Here is a 20007-nt window from a genome sequence, read left to right as displayed (position 1 = left end):
TTATATCATATCAGCCGCATGGTATTTAGGAAAAGGTTTGCAGGTATTGAAAGAAACGGAAAAGGCTGTAAGTAGAACTAAACATATGGTAGGCTTAATTTATAGCAATAATCTTTGCTTTGATTGCTTTGATAGCCACAGCTACAACAGCTGTTATCGCACTGACACAAGAAGTACAAACATCTAGTTATGTTAATGACTTATCTCATAATGTTACTGTAATATTAGGACTGCAAAATGATATTGATGAAAGATTAGAATAGAAAATAGATGCTTTATATGAAAGTTTGCAAGTTTTAGGAGATGAATTGCAAGGCTTAAAAATTAAATCTCGATTGAATTGTCATGCTTATTATCAATGGATTTGAGCTACACCTTTAAAGTATAATGAAAGTTATTTTAATTGGGAAAAGGTTAAAAAAACATTTGTTGGGAGTGAAGCAGCATACCAATTTATCTTTAAACTTGGTTTGGCTACATCAAGAGGTAGTCTTTTATTTAAGATTTATCTATTTATTATTTATTATTATAAAATGTTCTATCTGTATGTGCACCTGCACTCCAGAAGAGGGCGCCATATCTCATTATAGATGGTTGTGAGCCATCATGTAGTTGCTGGGAATTGAACTCAATACCTCTGGAAGAGCAGCCAGTGCTCTTAACCTCTGAGCCATCTCTCCAGACCTCAAGAGGAAGTCTTCAGGCAAAAAGTGAAACCATTTAAATTTGACACAGCAAAAACTGCTAAAGACCTTTTAAATCAGTTGTTTTCATCCTTGCCTTCATGGAGACCACTCACTCATAGCCTTATTGCTATAAGTGTGGTGGCTGTTTTATTGCTTCTCATGTGTAGTCTTCTTCCAGTAACCATAAATTTGATGCTTCAATCCTTATGCAGAATTACAGGACAGCTCCATGGACTTAATGCCTACAGCATTGTGGAGGATCCTGGGGAAGAAGAACTGGGATGGCTTCTTCTGAGTGGCCTTCATATCCCCAAGATACCTGAGGTGGCTGGCCTGTATTGGGACATACCCATTGTGTTAGAGCATGGATTGCCTTGAACCTGGCTCAGCTGCTTCTGTATTTTTACTCCACATCCTGTCAGCCCATGTTTCCCGTGGGAGGTCTGAGGAGCTCGGCAGACATGGGCAGGTAGTCTTAGTGACCTCTAGGCCAGAGGGCTGCCTCCTAGTTCTGGGGTGTCAAGTCTGGCTTAGTGTAGTCCCCCTTCTGAGGAAGAATTCTCAGAGGCCACCCTCTCCACTGACTCTCAAATGCTGGTGTGATGTGCTTGGGCCTGGGCCCTGCGCATTATGAACCAGGAGGGAAAGAGAAAAGGGCTTGAGAGTAGCTGCCCAGGGGAAATCTGGAAGAAAAGGAGCCTAGCTGGGCAGCCATCTGTGGGTTTGGTGTCTTTGATGCCAGGGCTTTAGCCAGGGGGCTGGAGTAGGAGCAGAGGCACCCTCTCTTCAGCCCACCAAGTCAGATATCTGGGAAGTACAGATACTCAGCACAGATACTGTTGGTCATAGACATTGTGCTCGGAACCCACTCCTGTCAAACAAATACTCCTCTTTGTCCCTCCAACTTTATTGCCCAATCCAAAGATTCTTATCCCACACTTTGAAAAGTTTATGGGATCCAAGGCTCCCTGGACTGACAGGGGTAGATACATGTCTAAGGGATTGCCTATTAAGTGACTGACCCCACCAGCCTACCCAGGCCTGGCTGTGGCTGGCAGATTGCAGGGGCTGTGGCTAGGTTGGTTGGGGCACATAGTGAGGTTGTAGCCCCGTGCAGGGCAGGTGTGGAATCCAGCAAGTTCCCTAGGCTGTTCCTAGTCAGGACTTCAGCAGGAACAGACACCCTTCTGGTCATCATGTTGAACAATTTATAGGAGGGGTAAGGAGCATCCCAGGGGCCTAGAGGACAAAGAGACAAGAGCCAAGGTCTGACTTGCTTTAGACTTTTATTTCTCATGCAGGACAAATCTGGAGGATGGAGAGGCACTTTGGGTAGCCAGGGCTGGGGTCTCAAGCATGACAGAGCAAAGGAGTCCTGAGGGCCAGATCAGCTGGTCAGAAGAACAGGATCCATCAGTGACATAGGCAGCACTCTTACCCCATGGGGCCCTAACAGTGGAGTATTCCTCCAGAATCTATGGCCCCAAAGTCTCAGTCAGTGGCACTAGTGAAGAGCCCCTGACTTGCCATTTCTATCCCTGGCCATTCTCCTTCCTTATCTTGCCCATCCTGCTTCCTTGGAGACCCGAGTTGTAGGATGGGCTTCATGGGGTGGGAGCTCCTTCCCATTCTGTCTGGGACTAGGCACTTCCTCCATTTTCCCTCTTCTCTTGAGCCCATGGCTGTCTGCCCTGTCCTTGCCACTGGTATTGGAACTATAATTTCTTTGTGACTGTCTCATTTGGATACTTGCTCTGCTTGGGTAACTGTGTCCCCACCTCTCAGTGGCCATGTGTTGAGCGAGTAAATCAGCACTTACCATGTGAAGCCAGCCCTCTGACTCCTCTCGTCTGTTTTCACTCTTGAATGCACTTATCTTTCAGGAAAGAAGCCCAAAGAAGTAGTCAGTATCAGGCTTAGACCCACATTCACATGGACTTTGTGCTCCTCCCTTGACTCTGAGAAGCCTCCCCCAAGGCATAGAGAGCTAGCTTTGGTTGAGCCCCCAGATTTCAGACTTCATCCCACCTCTGTTCCAATCTGATCTTCAAAACCTAAGGAGTGGTCTTTCTCCATCTGTTTTTGTCTAGTAGCACCCCCATATCCCTAGCCAGGGGGCTGGCAGATAGGGGAGCTAGGTTTCTACTAAGAAGGGGGTTCCTAATAAAGGGAGCTGTAGGTAGACTACACCTCAATTTATTTCCTTGGGGCCCCTGGATTAGTAGGTGGTAGGGCAAGGACAAGCTGTCCCCAGTTTCCTCTTACCCTGCTATAATCAGAGTCTAGTTCAGCTCTAATCTGATTTTAAGTTCCTCCCCAGCAGCTTAAGCTCCCCTCACCCGGTTGGGGCAGGAAAACAATGTCCTCCTCTGTGAGGCCCATGGACTTGCTAAAATTGATGAATTTCTTCTTCAGCTTATCCTTTGGAGTCGTGCTTCTGCCTGGTAGATAAAGAAGGGGTCACTCTTAACATTCATAAAGCCTCCTCTCTGCTCTCACCCCTGCGTCTTGGGGACCACCCCTCTGTTTCTCTCCTCTAGGATCAGGTCTTGGTCTTTTTGCAAGCTCAGGCTAGGCCCCTAAAAGGTCTTCCCCGTGTGTGGGCCTGGTGGGTGTGATACCTACTGTAGAGGGTAGCCATGCGGAAGTCCTGGCCTGGGCCCTTGGTGCCTCTGCTGAACAGTAGTGCGTACTCATTATAGTTGGTTTCCATCACTAAGACGGTGTGGACGCTGCCCCAGTCTGGGAACCCAAGAAATGACACTGATTGAGACAGTACTCCCACATCTCTTCCTCCTCTTCTTGGAAAGGGTGACCTCTGTGGGCTTCATTGTGTGTGTGTGGGGGGGGGTAGTCTCAGGCCTTTGGCTCTCAGAACACTTCTCCCACTCTCACTTGGGCTACCTCCTTGTCTTTTCCTGGGTGGCTACCAGTTAGTTTTTGGCTTCCTGCCTTCACAGCCTGGGAGCACTATCTTCACACACAAGTCTCAGGGAGAGGGCAGGAAACACTTAGACTCAAAAAATTAGTAGGCCAGGTTACCATATAGTTAGAACAGACGGAATGGGGTTTCTGTGGGAAGCCATGTCTCAGGTGAGGGATGGAGAGAGGTCCTTGTGAAGTGTGGGGAACGCCTGTGTGTGACCCACTTGGGCAGCAGATTAAGGGCAGGAAAGGGGCCTGACAGAATGTACGTGGGCTTCAGAGTCCCCAGAGAGATGTCCATCTGTCCCCAACACCTACACCTTAGGCAGATGCATAGCCAGGTCTGGCCTTAGATGACTAACCCTGATGGTGTGGCCATTATCCCCACAATTTTAGGATAAGGGACTATCCAGTCCACCAGCATTTACCTCAGAATTTACCCAGATAAGGAAGTAGCTCACTCACGAGGACTGTTGTACTTGTAGTGTCCAGGAAGTCCTACAGGCTGTAGTAACATGATCTTGGTTTCACACTGGTTTTTCCTGTGGGCAGATTACCCTTGAAGTAAGAGATCAAGCCCCAGAATGTCCCCAGACAATGATGTGGGCCCTTCTGGGTCCCAGAACTTGCCATACTCCATTGTCTTACCTGAGGAAGGTAGAGGTGAGGTTGAGGCCACCATCTGTGGAAGGGGCTATCACTGTCTTGCACATGGATATTACTGCTTTCTTCTCCCGGAACCAGCTTGAATTGGAGGCGAGGCCTGCGCTGTACCAGCGCCCCAGGAACTGTGACCAGTTGATGCCTAGGTTGGCAATGCTCCATGCACTCCATGACCTCATGGGCAGACCCTGGTGGGCTCCTGGTTCTTTCCCCTCTGACTCCTCCCACACACAGGTCCTGGTAGCACCCCTTCGCTTGGACTATGCTCATCAACACACACCCCTTCATCTCTAATGGTCAATGATTCATTGTCTCATGGAGAAGGTGGGGTAGCAAAGACTCCCCCCTCCTCCCCAGAATGTTGAGGACCTCATCTTTGTCCCAGTCCTCATCCCAGTCTACTAGTGGGTGGAATGGGTATCAGAGCATGCCACATTCCTGGAGGAGTTAGGTGGACCAACCAGGCAGTGTGCAGGTAGAGGCCCAGTCAGCTCCTGTGCACAGTAACACACATGGCTGGCGGTGCTCGGCACATCTAAAAGCATGTACTCTTTTGTGGGAGAAAGCCTGGCTCTGAAGCACTCTTTTACCTGAGGATTCTGCTGCCTTGAGTGTGGGGTAGGGAGCCCTCACCTTGTCCTGTTGAAAGTTGGGATGCACTGATTCGTGGCCCTGGGCTGAAGTCTGTAGCAATCCCAAGAGACCCAGCAGGACCAGCCCCGTCCACAGCATTCGAAGAGCAGCCATTTGCCTGGAGCAGAGCGGGTGTCTGGGCCTGAGGCCAGCAATGTGGGCAGAGCAAGGAAGGCCGTGGGCAGAAAGAGCAGAGGACACTGTGGAGATCCCTATTTATGATCCAGGCTTGGCCTTCACCCAAGGCCCAAGGACTGCCCACTGGAGGCTCGTGATGCTGCTGTGAGGGAGGTTGGCTGTCCCAGCTGCAGCCTCATCTACAATGGGGCTGGTTATGTAAGAGCTTCCAGCTGAGTCCCACACCTCAGTGAAGACAGGGCAGGTCAGGGCAGGCAAAGGCCCCTCTTTCCCAGCCTCAGAGACAGAACTGGCTCAGACCTTGTCCCACCAGCTGCTGAAAAATCTAGTCACTTCCCACCTGGGGCTAAGACCTTCTCATAAGTCCTACATCTCATCCCTCTCCAAGTCCATGACCCAGCAGGGAACACAAAGCACCATTTGTGCCTTGAACATTTGGTCGTGACAGGCTAACAGGCTAGGTGGCCATGAGGAACCCTTACCAAGAGAAAGAAACTACCTTGCAGTGAATCCAAGAACCCGTTGTGTTGAGTACAGCTTCCCCCACATGAAAAGGTTCATATGGTGCCCTTTGGGCTCCCGTAGGGAAGTAAGCAGCGGTGGGTGGGAAGGGTGGAACAGTGGACTTCAAGCTGCTATAGGTAAGCACAGGTGGTTGCAGTCTGTGGCTTCTTTCCGGCTTCCATGGCCTTGTTCTTGGATGGGAAACCAATAGCCATGCAAGAGAGGGCTGATATGTACTGCTCTTCATTCTCTCCCAGGTGGGCCAGGAGTTTTGTGTTCTGGGCCACAGGATTATTTTGCATTAACATCTGAGTGGGCTATGATAGGAGGGTTTCTTGCTCTCACACTACAGGAAGTGGCCCAGCACAGCTATAGGTGAGGAAGTAGGGGAGGTTCCAGAGCTACTCAGAGGAACGCCTCATTCCTTCACTCAGCCTCCCATCAGCCCCTACTCAGAATAGCCCATCCATTGCCCACTCGGGCCCATCCATGCCCTGGACCTAAGGAGAGAGGATCTGCCAGGATAAGTAGGGGGAGCGGACCCTTGGACCATATGGTTCCCAGGCCTCAGCCAGGCCGAGTAGCAAATCTGGGGGTTTTCTCCAGAGGGGCTGAGGGTGGGGACAGGAAGAAAAGCATGGTGGAGAAGGCCCAGGTTCACCTACCTGTGTGTGGGGTCCTGTGGATGGAATGAAGACACCCAAGCACACTAATCTTGAAGGACTTCCAAGTGTAGAACATTCTTATGGTTTGGATCTGAAATGTCCCTGTCAGGCTCACATTTTAAACACTTATCCCTCAGCTGGAGGCAGTTGCTATTTGGGGATCTGTAGAACCTTTAGGAGGTGTGGTCTAGCTGGTAGAAGTAGGTCACTGAAGAAGGGTCTTTGAAGGCGATATCTGGTCCCTGCACCCACTGCTTTCTCTTCTTTGTCACTCCTGGTTCCATGTCACAAAATAAATCTTTCTTCCTCAAAGTTATTCCTGCCCAGGTACTGTGCATTTGGTGAACTAATCCAAGCCTCTTGGAAGGATACTGTGGCACTCAGGCTGTCACTTGTTGGGGACTCTATCTCCAAAGTCAACCCTACCCAATGAGGTAGGGGCCTCCCTGCTTCCAAGCCAGCATGGGCCTCTCTGACCATGCAACTCTGTGTGCTCCTTCTGGGAAGACCTCTTCCTGGGCCAGTCCCAGACCCCCACCTTGATCTGCACCCACCCACACTGCTTCTCAGACTGGACTACCCCACTGCAACTGGGAGCAGTGCTATCCCAGTGGAACAAGGAATGAATGTGAGTGAGAAGAGACACTCAGGCTCAGGTGCATCAGGTATGGTCCTGGGCTGCCTCTGGAGGGGACAAGATTCTGAGACCCATAGCCTTGCCGTCCCCCACCACAGAAGAAACTTCTCCCCACCTAGATTTTTGCCCCTGAAGTGCCCTGTCCCAGTCTGCTCAGTGGCCCAAGCCAGAGTCACAAGCAGTGGTGTACCTATAGTCTTTTCAAGTCCTCCTCTGGCCTAGTCCCCTGTCTGAGTTGCTGGTACCATTTCCCAAGTGTGTCTGCATCAGCACCTGTCCCCTGTAACTATCCTCCTAGGAAAAACCTACGCATACTTCCAGGAAGCCTTCCAGGAAGCTTATCATAGTTCTGAATGTACTGGGTCCCTCCTTCCCTGCTCTCACCATCCTGTTTTGAGGACCATTAGTGTCCTGAGAGGGCCTAGGAAACAGGCTCACACAAACTAGCATAAAAAAGTACAGCATCCCAGAACTGATCCAGCACTGTGGAGCAAGTCCCTGAGTCCCCTGGCTTTAGCCTCCACATGCTCTCAGGTGCCATCTCTGTCAATGAGGTCTTTTCTTCTAAGTTCTTACCAGTTTGAGGGCATCTACTTCCCACCATCACCCAGAATTCCATCCTGCCTCCTCCAATGGCTCAGAGGCAGGAGTAGATGATATGAGCAGGACAGAGAAGCCATCCTGGGTGTAGCAGAAAAAGGTCACCCAGGGCAATGTCTAGTCTTTATATACTTCAGTTTCCTCATCTGTGCAAATGGAGTGGAGATATTCCTACTTTGCAGGAGATCTTGGGAAGTTTGTTAAATGTAGGCCTACCAGGTCATGGTTCCTTGTTTACAGTAAGTGGAGACCTCTGTTGGACTGAGGTGAGGCCTAGGATTCTGCCTCCCCGTCATTCTTGTCACTGTCATACATATTGGGTTGCATGATGACTCTGAGAAATCAAGGCCCCTACTCGACCTGGTCTCAGGTCTGCCTCTTCCTAGGGCTCATTTCAACACCCAGGATGTCCTAAGTGGTAGGACCCTGAATTAGCACCTGAACTGCACATGGGACAGCTTAGGCAGCAGTGAGGCTTGGCATCTTGGGGCACCAGGGAACTCTTGGATTTAGCCTTGAAAGTTGCTCAAGGCTGAGCTTCTGGAAATAGTCCCAGCCTTGTCCTATAGGGAAATAGATTCCTCTCTGGGGTCATTCAGTACACACTGTAGGAGGCCAGCTCTGTGACATCTCTAGAGATAGATTATCCTCAAGCCTCAAGGCCTGGTGGGACCTGAGCTAGTTGAGTGAGTACTTGCTAAGTGACAGCACCATGTAGTGAGTCCCTCAGCCTTAGCCTGGGAATCACTAGGGCTACCTGACTCCCACCAGCTGTCTGAGCACAGCCCCTTTGTGTTGGAAGTATGTGGAATAGGAGTGGGGGCTTTGGGAGACCTCGTCTCTTACCTTCTCAGGCCTGCCATTGTCTCACAGCCTTTTCCAGAAATGCTCCTCAAAGGGCTGAAAGTAGAAGAATGTCATTGCCTTAGGCCACTGAGAAGCTGCTGAGTGGAATATTTTGAACTCTGAAAGTTGACCTTAGTGTGGTACCCTGGTCTGTGGCATGAGAAAACCAGGGCTTATGTGGAGGTCACAGTCTAGCTCAGGCACTTCAGGTAAAGGACTGTATCCATTGACCAAGCTGTGCAGATGGCTCCCAGGGGTGGCCCTTGAGTTTCCATCCAAGCCTACCACCTGCTTTTCTCTCAGCTGTTTTCTGATGATGTTGGATTCACTTCTGTTGATTTTGGACATGGCTGTATCTTCCTGCTCTCACTTCTAGGCTGTCTTTGCCCTTTCCCAGCTCTGTAGGGTGGGAGAGCAGGATCAAGGAGGAAGCAGGAGGGTCAGGATAAGATCAGTCCCTGGATTTGCATCTCTCATACTTATTGTCAGCCAGGTGCCAGAAGGGTCCTAGGATAGACAGGTGAGCTGCTGCTTGGGAAACCAGGCTTGGGCAGGCAGCTGCTGGAAGACAGAGAAACTGTCACCTCTACCCACTCTTTTCTTGCAATGGAGTACCCAGAGAGCTACCGAACTGCTGGAGGGTCTTCAACAGTGGAACTATCAGTGCTGGGTTGATGGTGTTTGTGGAACAATGGCTCTCCAAGGCCTACTCTGGCTTCCAAAAGCAGCCAGTAATCTAGCCACGGATTGACAAACCGGAGAGTAGATGGACTGAACAAGGCAAGCTTAGAAGGGCTACAAAATTCTCAGCAGTGTCCCTGTAGGGGCTAGGCAGAACAGGGAATGGCTTGCTCCTCTCAAGCCAGGCTGGGTCTCCTGGGCCAGGCTATCTGGCAGGGCCTTCCACATCTACTGGCTTTCATATGTGAGGTTACAACAGCCATAGGACCTGGAATTTTTTTTTTTTTTTTTTTTTTTTTTTTTTTTTTTTTTTTTTTTTTAAACAGAGTCTTATTGTCTAGCCCTGGCTGGCTTGAAACTCCCTATGTAGGTCAGGTTGACTTTGAAGTCACATCTATCTGCCTTCTGAGTACTAAAACTAAAGGTTTATCTGGATCTTAATCTAAGTGCAGCCCTGTTGTAGGTGTTTATTGTGTTGGGAGCAGATGAGGCTGAGTGAGGAGAGGCACAAGCTTAGCTCGTGAAATCTGAGTCTTCCATGGTCAGCCAATCTGATGATGGTCTTCTGGCCTAAGAAAGGGGGAAGAATGGGAAACAGGGAAATGGGAAAGAAACTGGAGCCAGAGGGATGTGGGCAGAGACAGACAGCAACAGGAGGGGTCTAAGAGGAGCTAGTGGGGTGCAGGGAGAGTGCTAGGAACTAGAGCCACAGGAAGGGCAAGAGGGCAAAGAGTGGGGTCTCAGCCAATGCCTTCTCCCTCCTTTATGATGCTTCCATCTCTACCAGCCATACTCACACTTTACTCAGGACTCTAGGTCATACCCCTCTATAGGGGGCAATGTTGGTTAAGGAGCCCAGGGTCCTAAGGACATATTTGCATGACCTTTGACCTCCAAAGCTCCTTCCTTACTCAAACCAGACCTGGCTTTGTACCTTCAGATGGAGCAGGAAGGGTGACCCAGACCAGGGACCCAGAGACTTGACAGAAGGCATGTTTTAGGCAACAGTATGTTCTGGAATTGTTTACACACACCTGATTTTGGTATAACTAGGAAGCCAAGACTTTGGCTTACCACAATGTACCTTCTGAAAGCTTGGATCTAATTTCATGTCTCATTTTTAATTCTTTCACAGTCTGCAGCCTACGTTGTCAGTGTCAGGCTTGGAGGTGGATTTGTACAGATGACCCTACTCCCACTTTCCCCCAGACTCTCTATCTGGATGCCTCCAGCTAGGTTTTGTTTCTTCTGAGGCCTGAATCATCAATCCCTGAGCTTTCCCTGGCTTCATAATGAGATTTAGCATTTTAGCTAACAGTACTATGGATCTCCCTGCTGTGTCCAGAACCCTCTGCTACTAAGCTCTGGGCTTCTATTCCTCCAGGATCTTCCCCAGATATCCCTCCTGAGTTCAGTACCTGGCCTATGCATAAGTAAAGGACCTTCTCCCAGCCTTCTGCCCTACAGCCTTCTAGGATCCCACACATCAGTCTTCAGGGCTTGAGGCCATCTCTGTAGCCCAGTGCCTTCTCCCACCATTCCAGAACCCCTGTACCAGTTTTGGGCAAGAAGGTGACATGGTACTGAGGAATACCCAGTGTCCCAGCAAGCCTTAATAACCCCACACCCACCTCAGATCAGAATCCAGATCCTTCTTCCTCCCCATGTCAGGATGAGAGATGAGCCTGAGGGAGGACCCTCTGTTTCCCATCCACTCCCTGGGAGGTCTTGGGAAGGGCCCCTCTTCCCACTAAGGGAATGATGCCTCATCCAGCATGGCCCCTCTACTGACACATCTTCTATCTAGGGTCTTACTGAGCAGCATAGTCTGGAATCTCCCCTGGCTCTTAGTCCTTACATGGAGGACCCAGGCAACACTCTTTTAGTCCTCTGCCAGATCCACCTAGTAATTTTCTCACTCTAATTGTTGGGGAAGCAGGGAAGAATGAGGACTCTTATGGTGGGAATGGGGCTGCTGATCACAGTCATTCTGGGTGAGGCACCAGAACACACTTTGACTCAGGGCTGCTTGGGGCCTTTCTTGGGGTTTTGGACAGGGAGGACTCACCTTCCCCGACTTTCGGAAGGTCCTGCTGGCTTGGCTGACCTTCTGAGTAGGAGTCTTGACCCAGGGTTCATAGAGTAGGATCCTGGGGAGAATGGAAAAGAAGAGTTGGACTTTGAGGGGAATGTGGGATGCAATAGGAAAAGGAAGCTTTGCTGTTCTTCTAGAAGGCTCCTGATCCTCATGCCTTTCAAGACAGGTCACACCTCATGCAGCTGGACTTCCCAGATGCCTCTGGTACCTTAGCTGAAGTCACTGTGCTACCTTACCTGGTCCTGCCCTTTGTCCCTATCTTAGGCTTGGGCCTCTTTACTGTCCCCTGACCCTTCTTGGTCCCATGCTGATTTCTCCTCCAAACCACAGGTCTCAGGACAAGCAGGTGGAAGTTATAATTTGGAGGTTATCTATGAACTCGTTCAAGGCAGACATAGTCCCTACCACTTACCTGTCTATGCTGGGTTTTCCTCTACCAGCTATCATAGTTCCCTCATATGGCAGGGACCCTTTGAACTGAGTCTCACCTGAGTGAAACAGACATCATGACAAAGCTTGTCCCTGAGCTCCAAGGTTGTCACCCACAACTGGAATGGGACCCCACCCTCCGTCCTGAAGGTGTAGCCTGTCAAGCCAAGGATGAACCACTTTCTCTGGAACTGTAGGACTAGTGACAGGCAGGGCCAGTTCTCTCCCACCTGAGATATGGCACAAGGCCAAATCTGCAGGATCTGATGACTTTCAAAGCCTCAGTTTCAGCACACGCACAAAGACAGTTGTTCCCACCTGGAGGATCCCGAGGGCCACAGGGGAATTTGACATCTGTGCAGGGTTGGCATTGGCCCCATTCCTTGCTCCTACCCATGGGAACTGGGACTGCCCAACCAGGGTTCACAGTCACTCTCCCTCCTCCCCAAGGCTGGGCAGAAAACAGCTCTTGTGAAAAGGCAAAGTTGGGGTCCGGGACTCGAGGGAGCACCCAGTGCCTTTCTGGACCTTGGGCCTGTATCTGCATCACCACCAGCAAGGTGAGACCTATCTGACTTCCTCACACTCCAAGGCAGGGCTCCATACCTCCCCAGCCCTTCCCGCCCACTGCCCACCTTTCTGTGCTCACACTCTGTGCCCAGCACTGAGCACAAAAACTAGCACAAAGCTTGCAGCTCCAGTCTGGGCAGGGTGACAGTGATACATGACAGGTATCCTTGTCAAGGTATCATGGTCCACCTTGTGCCCAGCATAAGTGGCCACCCCAGAATCCACCCACACTTATCTTGGTCTGTTGGGCACAGGCTCTGCATCCAACTCCCACTCACCTCCTGGGAGCAGATTGAGCTGTTCTTTAGCTAGGCAAAGGGACAGAGTGTGCTGTGTCCACGCTGGCCTGGGGCAACCTGCTCAGGCCACACAGACAATCTTGGCTATGGCCACTCATGGGGCTACTGCCTCCTCTGACATCACTCTTAGATGTAGCCCTCAGCTGGCCCTTAGGCCACCAACCCCTGGCTGTGGTGCCTACCTCAGGACAATAGAAGCCTCCTCTTGTCTACTTCCCCTCAGGCCTCTTCACCATTTGCTATGAGAGGTGGTTGCTAGGATTCCATCATACTGGTTCTGAAATTTGCCCCCAGGGATGTGGAAACCTTTGGGAGACCCTGATGTCCACTTAGAGGCTTCTTAGGCACTTTAGTGGCACAATTCTCAGCACTCTAGTATGTAACCCAGGAAGCCACATTGGATAACCAAGTAAAGAGGTGGCTATCCGCACAGGAAGCTGGAAAGAAGGTCCCTCAGGTGTCCCTCCTTCCCAGGCCAGGAATGGGCTCTGGAATCAGGATTCAGGGAGCATTCCCTGTTGCCATTCACCCTGTGAGAATAATGGGAGAGCAAGTGTCAAGAGGAACCCTGGCAGCCCAACCTGGGGCACAGAAAAAGGCAAAGCAAAAGAGCCGATGCAGATCAGGAACAAGAACTTTAAAAAGAGCATAGACATTCAAAGGAGAGAAGGATGTGAACATATGAAGTGAGAAGATTCTCAGAGATCAGGGAACCCTCTTTAGGCTGCTGAAATGAAAAGGACACACAGCAAATCATGCTCTGCCTAGGGAAGATCTTTAAAAGGGAATGTTCAAGCTGGGAGTCCTGTCACAGGCTTGTAATCCCAGTACTAGGAAGGCTGAGGCAGGAGGATCTGAAGCTCAAAGCTAGCCTATGCTGCACAGTGTCTTTAAACTTAAAGACATATAACCTTAAAAATAAAAATATAAAAGCTGGGAAGATAGCTAAAAAGGTCTTGGCTGGGAGTATTAATACCTATTTCCAATCCCAGCACTAGAAGGTGGAGACAGACAGCTCCCTCCTGCACTGGCTGGCCAGCCCAGCCTATTCAAGTTCCAGACCACTGAGAAACCTTGTCTCAAAAAACAAAACAAAACAAAAACAAACAAACAAAAAACCTCCAAACCCCAAACTCCGAAACCAAAAGATATATAACAACAACAGGTAGATGGCACTTGAGGTTGTCCTTTGATTTATACATGTGTCTGCAGACACAATACCAACATGTGATTCAAAATATATGCATTAATACATATATTTTGATTTTCAAATAGTTTTATATTTGCCCTGAAAATATGGAGATAGTGCTCCTGTTAAAACACGTGGCATTAGTGGGACACTGGCATAGTTAATGAGGCCACAGTAAGCAACAGTGACTATTGAGATGCTAAACCATGTAAAGTCCATATTTTAATCAAAATTCTAGCTCACTTGGTGGAGTGCTTGGCTGGCTTGTGGCTCTGGAGTCTATACAAAACAAAAATGAAAAAGACAATTTCCTAGCCCGTGTAATGGGCTTGTCCAGCTCAGTGTCTGAAATCCAGCCCCACAGGAAGTTTTGCTTCATGGCCCTTGATCTCCTCTGGACTGGGGAAGTTCTTTCAATTATTCCTTCTTTCTCAGCCATGATGGTATTGGACAGTGCTGAGTAGGTGCTTTGCAAAAGTCTCTCTGTTGAGGTTTGTCTGGTGTTTTTCTGGTGACTGGGGTGGTTTGGTGGGAGCTTTGTTGTGCAGGGCTATCCTGAGCCCACCTGCAGCTATCCTACTGCTGAAGATCCTCACAGCTGGCCTTGTGATTGTTGACTCTCCATCACAGAAGAGGAGATGGGGAGGGCCTTTAGACCTTACCTAAGTACCTAGCCACTCCTCCTAACCAGTGTATACAATTCTTTCCTGACTGCAGGCTCCTAGGTCTCCAAGCAGGGCAAGACTTGGGGGAAGGGAAATACACTTGTGCAGCTAGGGAAATCCCTTATCCAGGCTGGGTGCAGTCGGTCCAGTTTGTCTGCTTGGGGCTCACGCTCCTGTCAGTAACCCTCACTCAGGCTCCTTGAGTAAGCCCAGCAAACACGTTGTTTCCCCAAGGGGAACCAGGAATGGTGGTTTGTCATTGGGAGCTCAGGAAACAGATGTTGCTTAGTCTCATTTCTCACTATCCTCTGGGAGGACCTAGATGTATGCAGCTTGCACTTTGAGTGAGACTGGCACACTGCCTTACTGGATATCAGTGTTTTCTTATTCACTAGCTTATCTATATCAGTATGGACTGGAGGATGTGTATTTGTTCATTGGGTGTAACCTTGTTCTTTCTTATTTGTTGTGTTGCTTAAATTGTTTCAAGCTCACCAGCCAGAGGGAATGAATGCATTGCGAATGCCCTTGATATAGTGGAATGTTTTTGTATTAGAGTTAAATTAATAAATCAGAGCTCTATTGATAAAGGTTAAAACTCTGGACAGTCAATGCAACAGTAGCATAGGAACAGGAGGAAATATTAAGCATTTTTATCTATTTAGGATATCTTAAATTACCTTAGACCTTATAATCTTTATAACTTGCATTTACCAACCTTAAAACATTCTTTAGACATTTAAATATTTATAACTTGCATTTGCCAACCTTAGGATGCTTTCTTAGACCCTCAAGCATGTATAACTTATGTTTACCAATCTTAAGGCATTTTCTTAGACTCTCAAGCATGTATAAATGGTGTTTATCAATCTTAAGATGCTTTTTTAGACTCTCAAATATGTCCATGAGACGTAGGTGAGATTGCTATGAACATTATTGTCCTTTAGCTAAATAAAGGATGGTAAATGGTTACATTCAGCTCTGTTTTTGTGTCTGGCAACAAGGCATATTGTGTCTAGGCCTGACAATAGTAACTTTAGGACTTGGCGTAAGGCCTGGTCTTCTGCATATGAAGAGAACTGGGAAGACATCTCAAGTCTCCCAAGACAGAAGTTGGCAAACATGTCCATGGGACCCCATTGTGAGGCCAAAACAGATCTGTAATGTTACTTTGGGTTGGGCGAGAGTGGTGGAGATCGCTGAATCAAAGAGCCATATATTTGTCCTCTGCCAGGCCAAAGAGCTGGAAGGCTGGAAGTGTCTGTGGCTCTTGTGCTGGTTGAACCTCCATGGCTGGGCACAGAGGACAAGCCTGCTTGGGAGCATTTGACTTCCAGAGGCCAGTCTGCCAACAGGCAGTGTGTGGCTTGTTGAGGCAGCTGTGGGACCAGCGTCTCCTTTGGCTGCACTTGAAACAGTCACCTGGTGGAACTGAATTTTGGCTATACCCCAGTGGGATGGGGCACTGCAGACCTCTTGTCTTTTGTGCAGGGATGCCAGTAGCCTCAGAGCACAGCTAAGGTCTGGAGATTATTTTTACCAACTCCTATATGGTGACTCAAGGACCATCTTCAGCTATTTATTAAAAATTACAGTGAGACCATGTTTGCATCTATAAATATATATTTGGATATCTATGAGATGACTATTAACTTGCATTTGTTAACCATTAAAGATTAGGATTTTAAGCTTTGTTCTTGTTAAGTTAGAACCTTAAAAGTCATAAATATAGTCCATTAATGTGAAAGCACAAGTTTTTTTGTAGGATTTAGTATATAAAAAGTTTATAGCTTATAATAGTCTAAGGCTATACTATAGACTAATAATAATAATACCATTTTTAGAAAATAAGACCAAGCATATTTTAACCTTTTGATAGTAAAGATATAGCATAGTTTTTAACATAAATATATTCTCTAAAATTAATAGATATTAATTTAGAATATTGGTAAAATGCTATATGTAGTAACCAACCTGAGTTATGAGTTTTAAAATCAACAATTTAGTAGAACAGTATAAAGCAATTTTGAAATTATATTTCAATTTATTATAGCAAAGCCATTAGCCGGAAAGCCTAGTGGTGAATCTCAATCATAGGCAGCAAATATCAGGAGAAACAACAACAGCATTTATTAATTTAGGAACTGAAAAGATATAGGCAGTTAGATATACATTTTAAACCAACTTAATTTGAATATTTATAACTGAAATTTTATTATTATATAAAATTTATTTTAAAGCAGGGTTGAATTATAGATAGTAAAACATAACTTTGAATTTTTATAAAAAGCCATGCCTATTTAAAATGAGGCTTGTTGTTGAGGCCTAGTCTAAAAGATAAAATAAACAGTTAGTTATGATTAAGGAAGTCTTGTAAATGTAAACCCAATGAGAAGATTATATAAATCATTAGATAAGGCATTTAAAACATTTAAAATATAAGAGCAGAGTATACAGAAATCAGGAAGAAAAAGATTTTTTAAAGCTTGGAAACAGCACCTTAAGGTATTCAGAATTTTTTTTTTTTAATTTTGTTTTTTAGGTATTCAGAATTTTAAAAGCCAGAGTACAAATGCAGAATGAGGAAAGAAAGCAGCTTGGTGGGGGAGGGGCAAGCGCATGGCAAGGAGGAGCCAAATTGCCCTGAGTCAAAATGGCAGCGACTCTACATGGAGTCATAGTGTGGATCCGTAGTGAAGCTATGGTTCCACCCATTTCCTCCCATAACCAACATGACCTTGGAAATCTCACATTTAAAATCTCGTTTAAGGGAGCTCAGGCAGCCGTGGGGGGGGGGTCCATTGATTCCTTACCTAAAGCAGCGTGCCAAGCAGATTTTCTCAAGCCGATTTTAGCGCAGCGTGAATCTCCGAGGCGCGGCACAAACTCACCCTCGGCTCACCCTCCAGGGACGCTGGCACAGCTCTGACCACTGCCAACCACCCTGCTCTGCTCGTCCAGGCATCAGGGCCGAGGGGTCCAGATACGGCCACCGCTGGGCGGGTAGCGGCAGAGGGACCACCGAGTGGGTCTCCAGTATGGTAGCCACCGCAGGTTGCCGGCGCCTCCTGCCGCTGCAGTGGTAGCGCCGGTTGGGACTCCCCCCGCCCCAGCCACCAGCCATGCGAGATAGTTGGAGAGTAACGATTTTTAGACATAGGTAGAGTAGAGAAAATATCTGTTGTAGCCATCTGAGTCCAAGGATGGTTTTTGGCTGGGCCAGGGGAACCCATCCAAGTCATGGCACCAGATGATGGGAACGAATTAAATCATAATGACTACCACAGGTTTTATATGAAGAGGTTTTTTAGGTGGGTATAAAGAGGAGAGAAGGGGGAGAGCAAGACATGATGGGGGAAAGAGAGAGAAGGGGAAAGAGAGAGGGGGCACCCTGATAGAGAAAGGAGAGAAGGCCAAGAGGCCAGGAGGAGGAGAGACCAAGAGAGAAAGGACCAAGAGAGGGGCCATGTGTCGGGTTGTCCCTTTAAGGGGCAAGGTAACCACACCTTCCAGGTGTGGCCACCTGGCCAACGACACATAATGACATAAGTTGCTAGGCAACCCAGAAACAGGTTTGGTTCCAAAATCCTAACACCCCCATCTCTATGAGAATCTCAGGCTTCTCTATAGGCCTGGGCCTAGTATGGGATAGCTCAATTGGATCTCAGACCCCATGGCACCTACACATCTTGGGGACTCACACCTGGCCATCATTTTACTCATCTACATGTTCATGCTGACTCTGGAAGAAACTCACAACTCCACCCTGGCCACTCCTGCATCTTCTATCTGAATCAAGAAGCCAAACTCCTTCTCACCTTACTGCACAGCCTCTTAGCCCAGTTGTCTCTTTCAACTGGGAACAAGTGGCATGGCAGTGCCTCTGAGGAACTGTTTGAGTAGTACAGTTTCAGTCATGGTGGTGACAACCACAGGTAGGCAGCCCTGGTTCTATACAGCCTGGGGTGGGGGAGTGTCTCAAGGTCAGAGCCCTCCACAAAGCCATCCTCCCTACCCACCAGGCTGGGCTCCAGTTGAGCCCTGGTTTCCCCAGACTGGGCTCCAACTCTGAATCCCCGTTACCTGCTAGTCCAGAATCAGTCTTAGCCTCAAGCTGTCTGGGGTGGAGTTCCTCCAGACCACAACAGTGACCACAGTGGGGTAAAAATGGAGCATAGAGATTCTTTCCTGACCAGCACTCTGACTACAGGTAAGCCCTTAGTCAAGCGATAGTCCCCTAATGACTGGACATGTCAGGGGACCAGGACCTGCCATTCTGCACCTACCCTCCCAGATAATAGCAGGGTAAGCTCTAACCCCAGCCCAGGAGCAAAGGACAGACCCAAGGGCCAAGGAGAAACCCTCAGCCAGGGACTTGATTTTCTTCCAAGGAGGTGTGAGGACTGCTGCTGGTATTGCCTACCCCATTTCGCACCCAGAGGGTGCGTTCATCTGAGCATGTCCTCTTCCTCCCTCCCTTTCAACCCTCCTCCCCAGCCTGCCTCAGCCTGCCCACCCCCATGTCCTTCCAGGCCTCAACCTGAGTTCCCTCTCTGCTTCTCTGCTCTATCCTCTATCCACACTTCCAGCTGCCCAGCTAGTCACCTATCTGACTCCTGCTGAAGGATGAAGGGCTCCTGCCTAGCCTGGTGGGGAGGAAGGGCTGACCCTATCATTGGCTGAAGTCAGGGACCTCCGTGCTTCCTCCACTGGCTTTCACTCCAGAAATGAACAGCCTGAAGGGCTAGGACTAAACCCCTAAGTCACTCACTTTAAGCATGGTGGGTGTGTCTCAGATTCACAGAGGTCGGGGAAGAGAGATGGTTGTTACATCATTTTGTCTTTCCCTATGGACCAAGAAGAGCAGAGGGACCCCTAGATCATGCCAGCAACACATATGTCCTGATCCTGTGGTATTCCCAGGGAGCTTCATGGTGTGAGACACAAAAGATAACGCTAAAAGAAATGCAGTGGGGGCAAAACCAGGGTAGGATTAGGAAAAGCAGTTTTCCCCGGGAAGGAGTAGCTATAAGACCTGAGGGCCTCCCGCAGGACCCAAAAGGGACGGTGGGAGGGATAAAGCAGAAGGGTCTTGAGGGAGGAGCACTCTGTGGTGCTGGGTCAGGTCAGTCAGTCCCCTGTCTAGCTGTTTCCATCTACCTCCAGGAAACTGCAAATTCAGCTCTAGAGCCCAGCAGGCCCAGGTGGCGATGGGAAGGGAGGCTCACAGGCTTGGTCCTTGTCCAGCTGACCCAGTTTCATTCCCAGCAAACTGCAGGCTCAGCTCTGAAGCCCAGCAGCCTGGTCCAGGCCCAGCAGGCCCAGGTGGTGATGGGAGGGGCTGCTCATAGGCCAAAGTAAAGAGACTTATCTGGCCACCTGGCAAGGCTAGGTTTGCTGTCCAAGCAGAGCTAGGCAGGGTCTAGAAATGGAACCCAGAAGGATCCCACCCTCATTTGGGGAGCAATGCCCAAGCTCAGTTCCTACCCCACATCTAGCTGAGGATCCCAGATGAGACTAAAAAGTTTCCAACCCCAACACTGATCACCATCTGGTATACCCCAGCTCCTGCACTCTGACCCCTGTATAATACTTGCTGCATTCTGGCTCCCGCACAGTCACCTCTGTGTGCTGGCTCCTGGAAGCCTAAGAGGAGCCCAAGTGGATAGAGCACCCCTCTAGCATCTCACAAACATGGCTCCCTTCATAATGGGAGTCCTTTGCTTTTTTTTCTGGATCCTTATATTCATGACTAGGAAGGGTGTGGAGGGCCCTGGGG

The 20007-nt window shown here is 48.7% G+C and overlaps 1 protein-coding gene across 3 annotated transcripts; it reads right to left on the bottom strand.

Annotated features, from left to right (window-relative positions):
* Positions 1–1955: 1955 nt before the first annotated feature.
* Ptgds (prostaglandin D2 synthase) lies at positions 1956–17227 on the bottom strand. 3 transcript variants are annotated; one of them, XM_021651133.2, is made up of 11 exons: positions 17042–17227; positions 11047–11128; positions 8298–8351; positions 5545–5740; positions 4908–5049; positions 4260–4416; positions 4077–4153; positions 3312–3428; positions 3026–3127; positions 2506–2562; positions 1956–2077 (listed from the first exon to the last, which is right to left on the bottom strand). In XM_021651133.2, exons 2-10 carry the CDS (start codon positions 11115–11117, stop codon positions 2543–2545), a joined length of 936 nt encoding a protein of 311 aa, XP_021506808.2. In that variant the 5' UTR covers positions 11118–11128; positions 17042–17227; the 3' UTR covers positions 1956–2077; positions 2506–2542. The 3 variants fall into 3 exon arrangements, with proteins under 3 accessions (XP_021506808.2, XP_060245588.1, XP_021506807.2); XM_060389605.1 differs by lacking the exon at positions 5545–5740 and having other exon boundaries at positions 4865–5049; positions 17042–17193; XM_021651132.2 differs by lacking the exon at positions 5545–5740 and having other exon boundaries at positions 4260–4399; positions 17042–17177.
* Between the last annotated feature and the right edge of the window lie 2780 nt (positions 17228–20007).

The sequence above is a fragment of the Meriones unguiculatus genome, chromosome 8 (assembly GCF_030254825.1).
Source record: "Meriones unguiculatus strain TT.TT164.6M chromosome 8, Bangor_MerUng_6.1, whole genome shotgun sequence".
NCBI lineage: Eukaryota > Metazoa > Chordata > Mammalia > Rodentia > Muridae > Meriones > Meriones unguiculatus.
The sequence above is the reverse complement of the archived record's forward strand: the minus strand, read 5'-3'. Positions and strand labels throughout refer to the sequence as shown.